The following is a 19659-nucleotide window of genomic DNA, read 5'->3' as shown; positions in this document are numbered from 1 at the left end:
CAAGTCAAGTAAATTAAGGATGTGGTGATGCAGTGGCTGATGGTGACCTTGACAAGAGCTATTTTGGTGGACTGATGGGGTGGTGATTTGAGTGAGTTCAAGTTAGAGGCAGAATTGGAGGCATCTTTTCTAAACAGTGCTTCAAGAAGGACTGGTGTAAAAGGAACATAGAAAAGGGTTATGGCTGAAGGAGAGTGTAGAAACGAGACTTTTTTTCAAGATGGCAGATGGGGGATGGTCTTGTATATGGAGAGATATTGATAAGAGAGGGTGGGAAATTGGTGGTATACTTCAGTAAGTGAACATGGACGCCTTAGATAGCAGCACTGACAGATGCAAGTGGGCTAGTACATGTGGGGAGAATGTAGAAGTTTCTTTCAAATTCCATCGTTTTTTGTTCCCAGTAAAGTAGGATGCAGTGAAAACAGTCGGCAATGAGGATGGGGGAGGAGGTGGTAGTTTGAGAAGAGAGGTGTGAATTAGGAAAGTGGGAGCATGACTAACTTAGGGGAATGTATATATTGTTTTATATTTTATACACATTCTCTTACTTAGTCCTTTATTATTTTTTTATAATATATTTTTACTTATTTCATAGAGGAAGGGAGAAGGAAAGAGAGCTAGAAACATCAATGATGAAGATCATTGATGTGCTGCCTCCTGCATGCCCCACACTAGGGATCGAGCCCGCAACCCAGGCATGTGCCCTTGACCAGAATTGAACCTGGGACTCTTCAGTCTGCAGGCCAACACTCTATCCACTGAGCCACACTAGCTAGGGCTACTTAGTTCTTTAGATAATCTTGGAGTATATAAGGTTGGTAAAATCCCATTTAAGAAATGAAGATACTAAGGCTCAGATAAATTACTTGCTGTTAGAGGGAGAGCGAGGTATCTACTCTTGAGTGTTTCAAATCTAGTTCTATTTAGACGGTTTTCAGTGTTTGAAATCAGTGCTTCCTTATCAGACTCCAAAATTTGTCTTCCCAGAGCTTTTCTGCATAGATTCCCAATATTTCTGTACCAGTTTAGCAAAAAGTTCTTAGGAAATTTACCCAAAGGGTATTGCACCCATGATCCATGCTCTTTTATATTGGACTAGAGGCCCAGTGCACGAAATTCGTACACTCGGGGGGGGGGTCCCTCAGCCCAGCCTGCCCCCTCTTGCAGTCTGGGAGCCCTTGGGGGATGTCGAACTGACGGCTTAGGCCTGCTCCCCCCGGGCCTAAGCCGTTAGTCAGACATCCTTAGCGCTGCCACAGAGGTGGGAGAGGCTCCCACCACCACTGCTGCGCTCACCAGCTGTGAGCCTGGCTTCTGGCTGAGCAGTGCTCCTCCTATGGGAGCGCACTGACCACCAGGGGGCAGCTCCTGCATTGAGCATCTGCCCCCTGGTGGTCAGTGCGTGTCATAGCGACAGGTCGTTCCACAGTTTGGTTGATTTGCATATTAGCCTTTTATTATATAGGATTGCCAGTATATGGACAAGGGGTTCTTATTATTTTAGTGCCCTAGAAGTTTGATAAAGGGGTATACCTGTACAAGATTAACTCATAAAGCGTGATTCATTGAACAAAATAGAAAAATCAATAGTTCTTTTGACACTAGTACCTTCTTTTCCCTTTTGGATATACTGTATATTCCATCAAAGGCATTTCTGTACTGGCTAGTTCTGTCCTAGGCAATATGTACTTGTATTTGGAGTATAGATTCTGCTCTGACCTTCTTTAGCACTGGAGTGTATTCTTACTTAGTAGGCTGGTGAGCTGACATGGCTTCTCTTGCTTAAGTTCTCATTTTTCATAATAGCCCAGAAGTGGAAACAATTGAAATGTCCATCACCTGATGAATGGATAAATAATTACGGTATATCCGTACAATGGAGTACTATTCAGCATTAAAAAATGAAGTACTAATACATGCTACAACATGGTTGAACCTTGAAAACATTATGCCAAGAGAAAGAAACAAGTCACAGAAGACCCCGTGTTGTTTTATTTCCTTTGTATGAAATGTCCGGAATAGGCAAATCTAAAGAGACAGAAGGTAGATTTGTGATGACCTAGGCATGGAGGTATTTGGGACAAATGAGGAGTGACTGCTAATGGATATAGGGTTTCTTTGGGATGATAAAAATATTCTAAAAATTGACTGTGGTGGTGGTTGCACAATTCTGTGAACATACTAAAAACCATTAAATTTTACCACTTAAATTAGTGAATTATATGGTATGTTAATTATATTTTAATAAAACTGTTACTTTAGAAAAATGTATTCTGCATCTTTCTCTACCTCAGAGAAGACCGTCCTTATTTTAGTATTTTTATCTTTACTGAGTTTACCATTTTCAAGTTTCTGTTGCATTTCTCTGGTATCTTATTGTCAGAAGAAGAGAAGTATGTAGATATATGTTTGTACAGGAGCATCATCAAGAGAAGCCTAGATAGCTGCACCTTGCAGTCTTACTGAGGGACGTTACCTGAGAGAATCATCAGCTTTGTCATTTCAGAAATTGTTTGATCAAGGTGCTAGGCTTGACTGGACCTATGTTGTTCTGTCACTAGAGTCACAAGAAGCTAAAGACTAGCAGGCAGTGCTATACCGATGTTCTCGTTGGCCTAACTGATGTATTCTCTGTCTGTGGGAAAACTAAGTTAGTAGCCATATTCATGATGGCCATGAAATCATCACATGAGTTCAAAGTTTAATGGCATTTGCCATGGTAACCTAAAGCACCTCTCTCTGTTATAAGAACACTAGAGGCCTGATGCATGAAATTCATGCAAGGGGCTCAGTCCTCGCAGCCGCAGTGGCTTGCCTTGGCCCTCGCAGCCCTGGCTTCGTCCAGAGGTCGTCCAGAAAGTCGTTCGGCTGTCTGGTCTAATTAGCATATTACGCCTTTATTATTATAGATAAGTGTTTCTAAAACTGGATGTACTGAGTTCCTGAACTGAGAAACATCTTTTCCTAACAAGGTTGGGTTTCTTCTGTCAGTAGTTGAATTTTCAGTTTAAAAAGTAAATAAAAGTTAAATCAAATAAAATATTCCATCAATAGTCATCTTTTCTGAGTGACAGTACTTCACCATGTTCTTACTTGAGGCATCTACTGCCAACATTCCCTTCTGGGGTCTAGCAAAAGTCCTGCAAACCATCTAGAGTTAGTGTCTCACTTAAAAAGTTTTTTTCGGCTTACCCACTTTATACTTTATGTCAGTGTTTCAAGGTTTTAGAAGAGCAGAAAGGATTTGGTCTTAATGAATATGATAAAATTGATTGAAAGCACATGGCAAAAAAAGAAAAAAAAGAAAAGAAACAGCATTTAAGGTAGAGATTGCCTTTTTTTAGCATATGGCCTAGTTTTTTGAGTTTGTTTGTGGTTTTGACACTTGCCTGCTAATTGTGATAGAGTGGTAAACAGGTTTATTTATAGTCTCCATTCAGTAGACATGTCAATGTGTGCCTTGCCTGTTCTGCAAAAGTTCAAATGAAGTTTATTCCCTCTGTATCCTTAGCACTGCTACATTTATGGTGCTCAGAAGGGAGTTAAGGTAGATTGCAAAGGAAGCAGAAGAATGTTGCACATATCAGAATCCCTGCTATGATCATTTTTATAGAAAAGTATATTTAGCTCAGGGGAAGAATTTGAGAAACAATTAAGAAGTAACTAAAAACGTAAGCTTGATTCATTACTGAGGGATACATTATTCTTTCATGCATAGTCCAATTCTTAGAGTTTATTTTATTGTAAGACTGGCTGGTAGAACACTGACATCTCGGACAGTTTCATCTAGATTATGAGTGCTTTAAGGTATTGCTTCCCAGCCTTTTACATGTAATGATACACATAGAAAATGAAAATATTTTATGGCATACAAAATAGTGGCGATAATCTAGTAGACACCACCTTAACCAAGTAATCAAAGTGAACATTATCAGTAATGGAACAAATCAAAATTGTATGCCACCTGCTAGCATATAATGAGAAAATATCAATTCCGTAATACTCCTCTTAAAGATTTATAACCCAGATATAATTATGAGTAAACATCAGACAGATTCACATTAGGGGGGACATTTTACAATAACTCGTCTGTAATGTCTCAGCCAAGGTCAAGGAGAAACGTAAGGAACTATTTAACATTGAAATAGACTAAAAGAGCCTGACCGGTGTGGCTCAGTGGTTGAGCATCCACCTATGAACCAGGAGGTCACGGTTCGATTCCCGGTCAGGGCACATGCCCGGGTTGCAGGTTCATCCCCAGTATAGGGCATGCAGGAGGCAGCCAGTCAGTGATTCTCTCTCATCATCATTGGTGTTTCTATCTCTCCCTCCCTCTCCCTTCCTCTCTGAAATGAGGGGGAAAAAAAAAAAATATATATATATATATATATATGTATAAAAGAAAAAGATTGAAAGAGATAAGACAACTAAATGCAATGCATGATTCTGACTTGGACATACTATCTAATAAAAGGGTAATATACAAATTAGCCATCACCCCATCACAAATATGGAAGTGCCCATAGCCATAAGATGGCAGCACCCAGTCCTTTCAGCCCCGCCGGAGTCCCCCAGTCCCGGGGGGGAAGCCGCTGAGAGTGGGCAGCGTGAGCAGCCTGGCGGAATGCTTGTTTCGTTGTTGCGGCGATGAGGCAAGCGTTCCACCCCAGCCGTGGAGGGCATCTGGGCAGCGGGCACAGAGCCGTGGTGGTGGTGGGGGGACACTTGCGTCATCACCCCGGCGACGAGGCAAGTGTTCCGCGGGTGGGCCTCTGGGCCATGGAGAGCCTCTGGGCAGCGGGCGCGGAGCCGCCAGGCCCCGCAGAGAGCTACTGGCGCACGGATTCGTGCACAGGGCTACTAGTTGTTGATATAATTGGCCAAGCTTTGAGTCTGAGGCTTAGATGTAGAGAAGTATCAGTGTTCATTTCCTGATTTTGATGATCGTATTGCAGTTATTTAAGAGAATATTCCTGTTTGTAGGAAATACAAAGTATATAGTTATTTGGCAAATTATTCCCAAGTGCTTCAGGAAAAAAATTTCATTATACTATTCTTACAACATCTCTGTAAGTTTGAGATTGTTTTTAAAATAGAAAATACAACATCTCTGTAAGTTTGAGATTGTTTTTAAAATTTCCTACAAACAGGAATATTCTCTTAAATAACTGCAATACGATCATTAAAATCAGGGAATGAACACTGATACTTCTCTACATCTAAGCCTCAGACTCAAAGCTTGGCCAATTATATCAACAACTAGTAGCCCTGTGCACGAATCCGTGCGCCAGTAGCTCTCTGCGGGGCCTGGCGGCTCCGCGCCCGCTGCCCAGAGGCTCTCCATGGCCCAGAGGCCCACCCGCGGAACACTTGCCTCGTCGCCGGGGTGATGATGCAAGTGTCTCCTCTCCCCCATCCCCCACCACCGCTCTGTGCCCGCTGCCCAGATGCCCTCCACGGCTGGGGTGGAACGCTTGCCTCGTCGCCGCGAACATGCAAATCTAGTGAACTCTGAATGTATGACTTACTTTGGAGTTACATAGCTTTATGTGGAGCCTGTCTTAGGTTGTTAATCTTCTCATGGGAAAGCCATGTGAAGTAGCAACATAATTTATGTGGGAATCATACCTTTCATGGAATACATTTTCTAAATAAGCAAAGCTCATTAAGTGCTAAAATGCTTTTTAACTGTTTTGATATATCCTCTACTTTTCGGCCTTTTAAAGCAGAATACATTGAACTTGGTCTTGTCTCTTTTGGATGACTAATGTCCCTAATTATGTGAATATTTATTATCCTGTTCTGAAATATTATCTAAGTCTAGATCCACTTGTAGCCTTTGGGGTTTTATTTTGTTTTGGTCTTATCTCTCAACGTCTGGTTTTCAGTTCTGTTGATATCATAGTGCATGTATTTAATAGTTTGCCAGTTTTCTTTCTAGTGTTTTATATCTAATCTGCTGTCGTCTCAAAAACAAGTGTATGCTTTTTCCTTTTTAATGTTATCTTAATAAAACCATGAGGTTTAAGTGTAGATATTTTATCAAAGTGATGTTTTACGTACTGCACCTTCTAAAGCTTAATTCAGGATTATGACTAGGTTTCAAAGAGTTCTGAAAAGTGAAGAATTACTATAAATAGAAGGTATCTTTTTCTGTCATTTATTAACTTTCCTTAGAATGTCAGATGAAATCAGATACTTTTAAAGAAAACCCATCCTGATTTTTTTTTTTTTTTTTAAATTTCAGAGCTCCAGAGATTATATTGGGGCTGCCATTTTGTGAAGCCATAGACATGTGGTCATTGGGATGCGTGATTGCAGAACTATTCCTTGGATGGCCGCTCTACCCAGGAGCCTTGGAGTATGACCAGGTAACAGAGCTGTCAAGATAACCTAGTAGAATTGGTAGATTGTAAAGAAAAATAATAGACTACTAAGAATGCATTTCTTTAGGTACACAATACATGTGGGAAATCTTTTAAAAATAAAATGGCTAGACCTGAGATCTTGTGGATTTTAAATTCAAAATCTCAAAACTGTGTTTGATTTTTAAAAACTCTTTTATAACACTAAGTAAATTTCATAAACAAAGTTAGAGTGCACAGGCCCAAAAACCATTTTCGTAAAGTTCGTGGGAGATTTTTTTTTTTTTGGCATCATTTTTATATTATTAGACTGTGTTCATTTAAATAATAGTGCTTTAGCAGTGTGAATAATAAATTGGGGGTGAATGGATGAGGTCATTAGAGAGGCAGGTATACTGATTAGGAGGCGTGTGAAATTTTGTAAAGCTCAGAATTGAAGAAGACCTGAACCAGGGATGGAGAGGAGGGCAGTTAAGAAAAGTGCCATGAGGCAAATGGTTACGGCTTTGGATGTTGGGGAGGGTGGTGAGGGAGAGAGACTTGTCTGGCATAAATTTCAGGTTTCTGATTTATGTGATTGGGTTGCTGTTTACCAAAGGGGAAGACATGAGGATTAACAGATTTAAGGGAAAATCAGTTTAGAATATGTTCACTTTGAAGTACCTAAAGGCCAGCTGACTGGAGAGTTTCAATTAGCAGCTGAATCTACAGTTCCAGAGCAAGAGTTAAATATTTAGAGTTAGAGATAAAACTAGAGACACTTGGGGCTTGTAGAGGGCAGGAAGAAGACATAGAAAACTCTGGAAGGCATTGTCATATGGAGGAAGGCAATTAAAGAGTGTCAAGAATTAAGAGGTGAACCAGAAAAAATGTGGAAATGGAAGGAACAGAGTTTTCAAGTAAAAAGGTAATGGGTAATAGTATCAAGGTAGGAAAAGGATTAATATGGGACTATTAAATATGTCAATTATTAACAGGCTATTACTTGTCTTAATATTATGGGAGCAATAGTAAAATTCAAATTGTAGTGTGTTGAGATGAGAAGTAAGATATAGGCTACTATTTTAAGACTCTTAAGTGAATGAGGAAAGAATTTTAAATAGTTAAAGGAAATTTTGAGGGGGATAGAAGATATTAATAATTTATGTAAATTGAGGGGAATGATCTCAGAGAGAGGAACAAATAGAAGATGCAGGGGAGGATGGGTTAATTAATAGAGCAGAGTCCTTGAGGTTTAAAAAATGAGAACCCTGTGTTCTCAAACGCAGTTTAGAGGAGCTAAGCCTCTTTTTTTCCCCTGTGCTGCTTAGTGGAGAACAGATATTTGAGGGCCTACTATGTATCAGACATTAACATGGGTGTATATTTAAGTTAACAAAACAAAGTCCTTCCCTTCATGAAACTTTACATTCTCGTGGAGAGTAGGGTAAGAAAATGGAAAGTGATCACAGAGAGTATCAGCTGGTAGAAAGCATGGTGGAGAACAGTACAACAGAGTGAGGAAGATACGGGTTACTGAAGAGGGAAGAGCTTATTATTTATTGGTGGGTCATGGGAGGCCTCATGAATACGGTGACATTTGAGCTGAGAGCTGAAGGAAGTGAAAGATGAGCCGTACAGATGTCTGGGCAAAGAGTGTCCCAAACAGAAGGATATTAAGTTCAGAGGCCCTGAGGCTGGAACTTTTCAGTATTCTGAGAGTGCTCATCTCTACCCATATCTCCTCTTCTACTGACTCAGCCAAGCCAGTGACATGGATGTGGTCGCTCCAGTGCTCCCACAGTCATAATTCACCAAGTCTCTGTCAGTCTAAGTCTCTCTTGAATCCACTCCTTCTTTCTATCCCCACAGTCTCTCAATTCACACCCTCCTCATCTCTCCTCTGGCTTCAGCTTCTCACCATTCTTAGATGTTAAAAATGTAGCTTGTCAGTTTCCTGCCTAGATGTCTCCAGTGGTTTCCCATTTTATTTTACCTCCTGGAGTAAATAAAACCCTTTTGCCTCTAGTTCAATTTCATCTCTTGCCATTTCTCCCTTATTGAACCTCTGTGCTTCCACTCTGAATGTGTGAGCATTTTCTTCTGATTTTCCATATTATAACCTTAACACAAATCATAATAGATTAGATTTCCCCCACTCCTCCAGGGCTAACAAACTCTTCCTTATTTGTTCTTTAAGACCCAACTTGAGCATCACCTCTTCTGGAACTTTCTGTAACTAGAATTATTTTAGGTATCCCTTCCCTTCTGTGTCTTTCCATAAAGCATGCATTTATTATGGTATTTATAATAATTATATGATACTTATAACTGCATTATAATTGTTGACTCATGTATTCCCCACTAGACTGTGAATTTCTCAAGGGCATAGACTATATCATTTAATTCTTGGCCTGATACCTAGCATAATGTCTGATATGTAATAGGTATTCAATTAATATCTAATGCATGAAAGAATAAACTCTTCTGTTTTGTAAATTATTTTTCAGATTCGATACATTTCTCAGACTCAAGGTTTACCAGGAGAACAGTTGTTAAATGTGGGTACAAAATCCACAAGATTTTTTTGCAGAGAAACAGATATTTCTCATTCTGGTTGGAGATTAAAGGTAATTCATTTAAAAATATATATATTTAGAAAAACATTTTTCTCAGATGTCTCATGTGCATGGATAATGCCCTCCATGCTTATCTTTATTTTATTGCATTTTTCCTTCTTTTGAATTTTCATTTTTGACATAGGTACCCCTTCCCCCGCTCCTTAAGGAAGAAAGCCCTTTTTTGAATGACTTAGCTCATTCTCTGACCTGGCAACATTAATTATTAACTTATCTTAAATGATTTTTTAAAAAAATTTTATGAGTATAATTACTTTTCTTCTGTGTGTTTAATCTTCTTTATCCAGGTCTACATTATTAAGCTTTATAGGACAAGGACTGAATCTAAGCACTTAGTACAGTGGTCGGCAAACTGCGGCTCGCGAGCCGCGGTTTGCCGCTCTGTTGACTAATGAGTTTGCCGACTACTGACTTAGTACATAACCCAAGTACTGAATTTATTCCTGGATCTTTGGGGGATCAATAAATCCTCAATGTAATATTAATTTTGTAATTATTTTGTTTAAGGAATTCGTTGTATATATATATTTTTTTTTACCTGAACCAAGCTCTTTTAATTTTTTTGTACTTTAATAAAAATACATTTATGGTAGTTATTCTTTTGAAACTACTACTTGCCTTAAAACAGTGGTTCCAAACATGGGACACATGCCCCACAGGGGGGCAATTTGATTTTTAAGGGGGAAATTCAAGAATGAGTATTAACAATGAATTTTTTGCATTTCTTATGGTTCTAGGGACCTCATATATAGTATATAAATATATATTGTGACATATTTGCGCATTTCAGTTCTCTATTATATGTTTAAAACATTTTAAATTTTTTTTTTATTGATTTCAGAGAGGAAGGGAGAGGGAGAGAGATATAGAAACATCAATGGGAGAGAATCATTTGATCGGCTGCCTCCTGCACACCCCCTACTGGGGATCGAGCCCGCAACCCAGGCCATGCCCTTGACTGGAATTGAACCCGGGACCCTTCAGTCCGCAGGCTGATGCTCTATCCACTGAGCCAAACCAGTTAGGGCTATTATATGTTTTGAAACTTTATTTGCTATTTTTTTCATATCACTTCATATTATTAATATTATTTTTAACAATTTCTTAGTGATTTCTTCCTCAGCACTTCAACTGTCCTTTCGTTCTTTTATTTTTCTCTTTCATGTTGCCATGTTCTTTGGAAGCTTGTTTAGATCAAGTTAATGGCATTTTAGGCCTCCTCCACGTAAATAGGAGTTCACTTTTTTTTTTTTAATGTATTTTATTGATATTTCACAGAGGAAGGGAGAAGGATAGAAAGCTAGAAACATCGATGAGAGAGAAACATCGATCAGCTGCCTCCTGCACACCTCCCACTGAGGATGTGCCCGCAACCAAGGTACATGCCCTTGACCGGAATCGAACCCGGGACCTTTCAGTCCGCAGGCCGACGCTCTATCCACTGAGCCAAACCGGTTTCGGCAGGAGTTCACTTTTTGAATAATAAGAATTATATGTCATAGGGGGGCATCGGGATTTTAGAGATGCTTAGGTGGGGCATGGCCAAAAAAGGGTTGGGAACCACTGCCTTAGAATATTCAATATATTAGACTAAATATGCCAGAATTAAAGAAATAAAGAATTTACAAGTGATGGGTAATAACATTATTTTCCCTCTTTGATATGTTCAATAAGACACTAGAAGAACATGAGGCAGAGACAGGAATGAAGTCTAAAGAAGCCAGGAAGTACATATTCAACAGTCTGGATGATATAGTGCATGTGAGTACCACAGTCACAGTTGTGAATCTTACATGCTAAAGGTGCTGGGCTTGATTGTCAAGGGTATGAAAACATTTTCTAAATGACTAGAATGCTTGCTGTTTTTAACCCTTTCAGACAAAATTGATTTTAAGTTTTTAATCTTTCAGGAACTAAATTGCATTTGTCTTTTTTAAATAATTTATACAACCTGTTTTTTAGTTAAAAAATATTTTTTTAAAGGGAAAATCCTAGCAAACAAATTTCTTTTCTTTATATATCTCATTAGAAATGAATTTATTTAGGGAAAAGGTTTTTTTTCTTCTTTGAACCCTATTTGATGCTTGAAAACATTTTGAGAATTTGTTAAGCTCAACTGTTCCTTCTTGTTTCAAAATAATTATAGTTCTTTGTTCTTTTCTATGTTGTGTATTTTTTTTTAACTGAAATTTTAGCATATGTGATGGCTTATTTTTATTTGATGACTTGACATTTTGATTTTGCAGGTGAACACAGTGATGGATTTGGAAGGAAGTGATCTTTTGGCTGAGAAAGCTGATAGAAGAGAATTTGTTAGTCTGTTAAAGAAAATGTTGCTGATCGATGCAGATTTAAGAATTACTCCAGCTGAAACGTTGAACCATCCTTTTGTTAATATGAAACATCTTCTAGATTTTCCTCATAGCAACCAGTATGTTACTTTAAAATCTTTTAAAAATGATTCTGGGAAAATAATCATACATATATATATATTATTATATTATTTATATTATATTATTTTATTTACACACACACACACACACACACACACACACACACACACACACACACAAAGCCTAATATGCAAATTGTCCCTGTGGGAGTTCAACCAGGAGACCGATCACTCGTTATCACGTGTGCTGACCACTAGGGGGTGGCGCGGAACAAAAGAAGGCCCTGGCCAGCAGCCAGCAGCTGGCAGCTGGGGAAGGGAGGCACCAGCTGCTGGAAGGTCCCGATCAGCCCTGATCGTTGGCCAGGCCTTGGGACCCTACCCATGCACGAATTTTGTGCACTAGGCCTCTAGTGCTGTCTATAAAAAATTAGTGTGTTAAAAACGATTCAATTTCTTTATTATATATAAAGTCACACTAACTTGGCCAAGGTCACATGGGCTAGTAAGTGGCAGAGTTGAACTAGACCATAAATCTCAATTGCACTCCAGTGTTCTTTTTCCAAAACACTGTACTGGAAATGACTGAGTGATTTTGTTTTTATATGATAGTCTTATCTTAATAACCAGGTGTGTGTGTGTGTGTGTGTGTGTGTGTGTGTGTGTGTGTGTGTGTGTGTGTGTGTGTATTAGCAGGAAATGTTAACAGTTGTTTCTCTTTTGAGTCCCCCAAACTCTTATTTTCAATTTCCCTTCATACCATTTGCTTTCCTCCCCTCCCCCTTTTCTCCTGTGTTGTGGAAGGAAAGGAGGTTTTTTTTAATGGGGTGGTGGAGAAAAATGTATGCTCAGATTGAGAAGGCCTTAACAGAATCACCTTAGGCGAATCTTGCAAATTCTTTGAACCCCAGACCTTTTTTATTTTAATAGGCTGAAGGGATAAAGTATATGATTTAAAACAACACCTGTTAATATTTTAGAAAGACTGCATGAAGAAGGTATAGGGATAACTGATAATCTGCTATTTGTGGATTACCCTTAAAATTGCACACCCCCTACTGGGGATCGACCCTGCAGCACGGGCATGTTCCCTGACTGGGAATGGAACTGTGACCTCCTGGTTCATGGAGTGATGTTCCATCACTGAGGTATTTTTTATAAAGTTGAACTACTATCTCCACCCCTCCAAACTTAAAAAATGTCTAATGGTTTCCATATATAAGCACTTTGAAAATAACATGATAACTCCATAATTGATACCATTAATTTAGGGATGTGGAGATCTAGAAATTTAGGAAAAATTACTTAGGGTGAAGGGGAGGGGGTCATAAAATTATATGGTGCTAACAAAAAAAAATGCTTATTGTTGCTTTTATGTCTTAAAAATATTGCAGATATAAGATAACACTTTTGCTGGCTTTAAAATTAAATCTTGTACGATTTTCTGGTAGAAACAGTATTGGAAATAAGCAGATTAAGTACAAGTCATAGAATCTTTCTCCTTTGGAAATAATTTTTTAATTAATGTACATTGATTTTAGATTATTCTATACCTTTAAAATAATATTACAGTGATCTCTCCCTCACTTTTTTGTTTTGCAGTGTAAAGTCCTGTTTTCATATTATGGATATTTGTAAGTCCCACCCAAACTCATGTGACACAAATAATCACAATAAAACTTCACTTTTAAGACCAGTTTCTTCAAATAGTACAGCTAATCTGGCAGCAAGTTTTACTAAACTTGGCACATTAAGAAGTCAGGTAAGAATCTAAGAATTTATTTTTTTTATGATTGCTCATTTTGCTTTTGAAGTCTCATGTCAGCAGTTAGAAGTTACAGTGCTGGTGAGGTCTTCTATGGCTGTTCTATTAAATTTCTAATATTTCAGGGAACAACTGGAACAGACCTACCCAAATTCATTTGTTTCCTCTCACCTTTCATTCTTTCAATACCCTCTACCTGCCCCCTGTGCCACAATTCTATGAATAGTAGAACTCAGTGAAGTCAGTGTCTGGACCCATTTTTATCACAGAATTAAGGTTTTAAGAAGTGTGTTTAATTCTCTTTATAAAGCGTGTGCAGCAGTAAGACCGCTCTGTGTAATGCCTCGTACGTTGCTCATTTCAGGCATTGACCACATCTGCACACTCCGTTGTGCACCGTGGGATTCCTCTGCAGGCTGGGACTGCTCATTTTGGTTGTGGTGATGCTTTTCAGCAGACGCTGATTATCTGCCCCCCAGCCATCCAAGGTATTCTTTCATTTAAATTACACTTTGATTTAGGCATGCATTCTGTTTTATTTTATTTTTTTAAAATAAATCTTTATTGTTCAGATTATTACAGTTGTTCCTCTTCCCCCCCCCCCATAGCTCCCCTCCACCTGGTTCCCATCCCACCCTCTGCCCTTACCACCCCCCCACACTGTCGTCGTCCATAGGTGTAAGATTTTTGTCCAGTCTCTTCCTGCACCCCCACACCCCCTTCCCTCCCAGAATTGTCAGTCCACTCCCTTTCTATCCCCCTGATTCGATTCTATTCACCAGTTTATTCTGTTCATCAGATTTTTTTATTCACTTGATTTTTAGATTCATTTGTTGATAGATATGTATTTGTTGTTCATAATTTTTATCTTTACCTTTTTCTTCTTCTTCCTCTTCTTAAAGAATACCTTTCAGCATTTCATATAATACTGGTTTGGTGGTGATGAACTCCTTTAGCTTTTTCTTATCTGTGAAGCTCTTTATCTGCCCTTCAATTCTGAATGATAGCTTTGCTGGGTAGAGTAATCTTGGTTGTAGGTTCTTGCTATTCATCACTTTGAATATTTCTTGCCACTCCCGTCTGGCCTGCATAGTTTCTGTTGAGAAATCAGCTGACAGTCGTATGGGTGCTCCCTTGTAGGTAACTGTTTTTCTCTTGCTGCTTTTATTTTTTTTAAAAAAATTTTTAAATATATTTTATTGATTTTCCACAGAGAGGAAGGGAGAGCGAGAGAGAGTTAGAAACACTGATGAGAGAGAAACATCGATCAGCTGCCTCCTGCACACTCCCTACTGGGTATGTGCCCGCAACCACGGCACATGCCCTTGACCGGAATCGAACCTGGGACCCTTGAGTCCGCAGGCCGATGCTCTATCCACTGAGCCAAACCGGTTAGGGCTCTCTTGCTGCTTTTAATATTCTCTCTTTGTCTTTTGCTTTTGGCATTTTAATTATGATGTGTCTTGGTGTGGTCTTCTTTGGATTCCTTTTTTTGGGGGGGTTCTCTGTGCTTCCTTGAGTTGTAAGTCTATTCTTTCACCAGGTGGGGGGGCATGCATTATTCTTAAACAAATTTAGTTATTCCTTAAATATACTGTACAGTTTTTGCTACATTTAGTGCTACATTTGAATTTAAGCTTGTCAGTAGCCTTAGACCAGTGACGTTTCATCGTTGACAACACGGGTCATATGACAGTTGTATTTCCTGTAGAGTCTAGCACGATAAAATACCTTAGTAGAAATTAATTAGCTTGAACGCTATGGCTTGTCCTGTACTGAGTATCACTGCTCCAGAAGTTCAGCTAAGTACATATTATCTATAATCACTAGACAATAAAGTGACTGAGAGTTCACCTGGTTAAGTTTTGGTCAAAGGAATTCTGTCCCAGATGTTATAGTCTTGTTCTTGAACCATATCTTAGTTTTTTGTTTTTCAAAAGGATTGATTTTGACTAAATCAAATCCCCTACATAGATAAAAATATCAAATCCTCAAGTGTGATGGGTGGCAGAATTCCTTTGAAGAGGCATAATTCTAGGGGAATTTCTTAGTGTTTCTTAGTGGGTGATAGCAGCAGATTTTGTGATTGGAATAACGAGAATAAAACCCTACTTCCTAGTCCTTTCATAGCATCTTGTTCTTGCTAAGATTTAACATCTAGTTATATCTTAAAGCAAGAGGTTAATTATAATTGGGGCCCTGACTGACCCTTTGAAACATGATGTTAATACTGTATGTATAGGTATGTATGTGTAAGTAAAAATTGTTGCTAAGTCTGTAACACCTGGGATATAGTTCTGTTTCTCTGATTTGCTGTGTTATCCTAGCCAGCCGTGGGCAAACTACGGCCCATGGGCCGGATCCAGCCCGTTCGGCTGTTCTATCCGGCCCGCGGAGCCGAAAGAGCGGAGGGTTCTCTTGCTCTCCCCTCCGCTCCTTTACTTTGAATTTATATTAGTTCACACAAACACTCCATCCATGCTTTTGTTCCGGCCCTCCGGTCCAGTTTAAGAACCCTTGTGGCCCTTGAGTCAAAAAGTTTGCCCACCTCTGTTAGACACATCTATTAACCTGTTTCAGTCTTAGTAAAAGGAAACAGGCTGAATAGATACTGTCTTAGTCATTTCTAGCTCTTAGTATTTCTGGATTCTGAAGGTTATTTGAATTTATATTTGATTTAAGAATTTAAAAAAATCTACCACAATGCTTAACAAAGCACCAAGAAGAATATGTTTGTTGCCTTGATTGATGGTAACAAGAGATATGAAAACATGTCAACTCTATAGCCACTTTTGTTTTACTCATGTAGATTTACTTACATCTTTTTTATATATATTGGGTTTTCATATAAGGTTTTATTGAAAGGTTTGTATCACTAAAAATATAAAAAAAACCCAACTTAGATGATTGCTTCACAAGATGAGTTTGTGGTTCAATGGTGGACTATTCCTGTGACAGTGACTCATGGCTGGTCTCTAATAATGAAAATGAAAATACCCACATCATTATATTGTCAGGACTCTTAAAGATTTTGCTGTGTTTATTTACTTGATTTTTCTCAACTATGTACTATAAAAATTTTAAGCATATAGAAAAGTTCAAAAAATAATATTATGCCTTTTACCCTAGATTCAACAAATGTTAATACTTGATAAAAAATAATTAGACCTCTTCAGGGGAGAAGATAATAGGAGAACTCTTCTTATCTTGAAATATTAATTATGAGGAAAATTTACGGACAGTGTGATTTTTGTTGGGATTTGAGAATTTGCTCGTCCTTTAATCCTTGTTAAAGTGAATTATGAGATTGTCTACGCTGCAATATACCTACATTGCTGGGTGTGCGTGTAGGCCTTTTCTTGGATAATTTGCTGATGAAGACATGCTGTTTTGAAGGGGCAAGAAAGTCAGTTTTTAAAAATAATCTGTAAAAGAAATAATCTGTAGATCTTTGTTAAATTTAATTCAGATCTAGTTCTTTAGGTGGAGCTCAGAGGGTAGAACACCCAGGCAGTAAGATAAACTCCTCTGTGCAGAAAATAAACACAACAAAATAAACTTTCCCCTTTGGAATTTTAAACTTTTTATTTTTCAATTATAGTTGACGTTCATTGTTATTTTGTATTAGTTTCAGGTATATGGCACAGTGGTTAGACAATCACATAACTTTACAAAGTGATCCCCTCAATAATTCCAGCACCCACCTGGCACCCACATAGCTATTACAATATTTTTGACTATATTCCCTGTGCTGTACTTTATATCCCCATGACTGTTTTATAACTACTAATTTTTACTTCCTAATCTCTTCACCTTTTTACATAGCTCCCCAACCCTCTCCCCTCTGACAACCATCAGTCTATTCTCTATATCTGTGAGTCTGTTTCTATTTGTCTATTTATTTTGTTCTTTAGAGTCCACATATAGGTGAAATCATATATTTGTCTTTCTCTGACTTATTTCACTTATTAGCATAGTACCCTCCTCTTTAGGGTTAACATTTAAAATATATTCATGCAATAAAAATTGTAAAATTATTTTTCAGTAGGAAAAGAAGACAATTATATTTTTCTCTAATGGCCAATCAGTTATATCTAAGATCACTTTTATCTAAAATTGATTGTATTAAACAATCTGCCAACCTATATTGAAAGTAACTGCTGCTGCAACAAATTGCTTTATAAAAATTTCTGGAATAATGCACCAGAAGGTAGATAAAATGTACATTGCTTTCCTAATAGATTGCTTTGTTAGTGTTAATGAAAATTTTATGTAGGGGATGGTTTTACAATTCAAACCAGATTTTAAACAATTGTTTAAATTCATAAGAGTTTAGGAAGGAAAATTCTTTCTCTGAGTTAACTTATGTTTGAGAACTATTCTTTTCTATTTCACAGGTATTCCTACAACGCATGGCAAACCCACTAGTTATTCAATAAGGGTAGATAATACAGTTCCACTTGTAACTCAGGCCGCAGCTGTGCAGCCACTCCAGATCCGACCAGGAATTCTTTCTCAGGTTGGTAATAATTCATCCTTTCTGCATACGTGCTGTCCTCCTTATACTCAAGTAGGGGTACTGACCCATTTGTAAAATATCAGCCTGTGATGTTGGGAAACAATGAAAATAATCTGGATGGGAATTCAAGCCTTTGTAGATTATTGACTTTAACTTTTAAATTATTAGATGATTGTTTAATGTATTTTTGATTTTAGGATCTAATGATGAATGATTTGTAACTTTTTCCCCACTTTTTCCCCCTCCCTCCCTGCCTCACTCCCTCCCTCCCTCCCTCCCTGCCTCCCTGCCTCCCTCCCTTCCTTCCTTCTCTTTTTTGTTGTTTGTTTGTTTTTGGTGCAGCAGACATGGTCTGGTAGAACACAGCAGATGCTGGTACCTGCCTGGCAGCAAGTAACACCCTTGGCTCCTGCTGCCACTTCGTTCACTTCTGAGGGTGTGGCTGGTTCACAAAGGCTTGGAGACTGGGGGTAAGTTAGAAACAAAAGTACTTTTTTGTGAATAGTTTGCCAAATAGTTTTTGTTAAAAAAGAGATTCAACTTTTTAAACTTTCTCCTTAGGAAAATGATTTCACACAGCAGTCATTATAGCTCAGTGATGCCGCAGCCTCTTCTAACCAATCAGATAACTTTATCGGCTCCTCAGCCAATTAGTGTGGGCATTGCACATGTTGTCTGGCCTCAGCCTGCCGCCACCAAGAAGAATAAACTGTGCCAGAACAGGTTGGTGTTGATATTTTAACTTTGCTCTGCATTTTGAGAATTAATCTTTAAGATAAATTTTGCATGTACACTAAAGGGTCACTCTGTTGTATTCAAAATGACCTCTTTGATAGCTTTGTTACAAACACTAAGCCAGCTCCCTTCTCAATTTCTCAGAGGTATTTTGGTAAAACTAATGGAATGGGAGCCAGGAAGAGAGGAAATAAATGCTTTCAGTTGGTAAGACTGTCTTTATTGCCCTTTTGATATATTACCTACCTATAATTTTAGACCATTTTAGACACAGATATCACATTTACAAAAAAAAATGGCCATTTGAATGTAATAAATGCAACCTACCTTAATGTTTCTAGAGATAATATTTTATGTTTTACAAAACTTATCTGTATGTTAGTGTGTTATATACATGCTCTTGAACCAAGTGAAAATTCACATTATTCATTTTAATGAAATTTCTTAGAAAAACGTCATGTTCATATTTTGACTATAGAAATGACACGTTATTTCTTTGATTGCAGGAGTAATGCATTGCAGAATACCAATATCCCACATTCAGCATTTATTTCTCCAAAGATAGCAAATGGGAAAGATGTCGAGGAAGTAAATTGTATAGAAACACGGGACAATCATAACTCAATAGAGGCAAGAAATAGTTGTGAAACATCTGGCAGGCAGGACCCCGATTCATCAGTTTCAGACAAGCAGCGGCAAACCATCATCATAGCTGACTCCCCAAGTCCTGCAGTGAGTGTGATCACTATCAGCAGTGACACTGACGAGGAAGAGACAACACAGAGGCATTCGCTCAGAGAGTAAGTGCCAAAGCCGGTTCCTGTGTTGATGCTGCATCCTTAAATAATGACGATGGCGCCCCCTGGTGTGGCAAACAGTAACTTCCTGTAATCTAGTGTCTTTGGAGTAAACTTCCTAAATAGTATTTAACATGGTTATAGCATTTTCCCTGTATTTATTAGCTTTTGTCTATGTAGGTTACTCTTAACTGATTCATATACTTAGATGAATTAAATTTTGGCTACTTGACAAATATCTTCTCATTTTTTTATTTCTCTCCCCCTTCTCTCTCACTAGTTGTAAAGGTAGTCTAGACTGTGAAGCCTGCCAGAGCACTTTGAATATCGATCGGATGTGCTCCTTAAGTAGTCCTGACAGCACTCTGAGCACCAGCTCCTCCGGGCAGTCCAGCCCATCCCCTTGCAAGAGACCTAACAGGTAAAGGGGTTTTAATAATGGTGTGTAATACACACGAGGTTAAC

General features: G+C 38.3%; 1 protein-coding gene across 5 annotated transcripts in view; it reads left to right on the top strand.

Annotated features, from left to right (window-relative positions):
* The window catches only part of HIPK3 (homeodomain interacting protein kinase 3), a 71588-nt gene that overhangs the window by 43658 nt on the left and 8271 nt on the right, over window positions 1-19659 (top strand). For 2 of the 5 annotated variants that reach the window (XM_080641725.1, XM_080641726.1), the window contains exons 3-14: window positions 6251-6374; window positions 8858-8977; window positions 10661-10747; window positions 11233-11417; window positions 12981-13140; window positions 13508-13631; window positions 17541-17662; window positions 18005-18132; window positions 18224-18385; window positions 18542-18604; window positions 18904-19197; window positions 19475-19615. In XM_080641725.1, the coding sequence (XP_080497851.1) occupies window positions 6251-6374; window positions 8858-8977; window positions 10661-10747; window positions 11233-11417; window positions 12981-13140; window positions 13508-13631; window positions 17541-17662; window positions 18005-18132; window positions 18224-18385; window positions 18542-18604; window positions 18904-19197; window positions 19475-19615 (1710 nt within the window). The remainder of the gene's footprint in view (window positions 1-6250; window positions 6375-8857; window positions 8978-10660; window positions 10748-11232; window positions 11418-12980; window positions 13141-13507; window positions 13632-17540; window positions 17663-18004; window positions 18133-18223; window positions 18386-18541; window positions 18605-18903; window positions 19198-19474; window positions 19616-19659) is intronic. The other 3 variants (XM_080641727.1, XM_080641729.1, XM_080641728.1) reach the window with 3 other exon arrangements.

The sequence above is a fragment of the Plecotus auritus genome (genome assembly GCF_963455305.1).
Source record: "Plecotus auritus genome assembly, chromosome: 9".
NCBI lineage: Eukaryota > Metazoa > Chordata > Mammalia > Chiroptera > Vespertilionidae > Plecotus > Plecotus auritus.
Note: the sequence above shows the minus strand (reverse complement) of the source record. Positions and strands in the feature narration are given on the sequence as shown.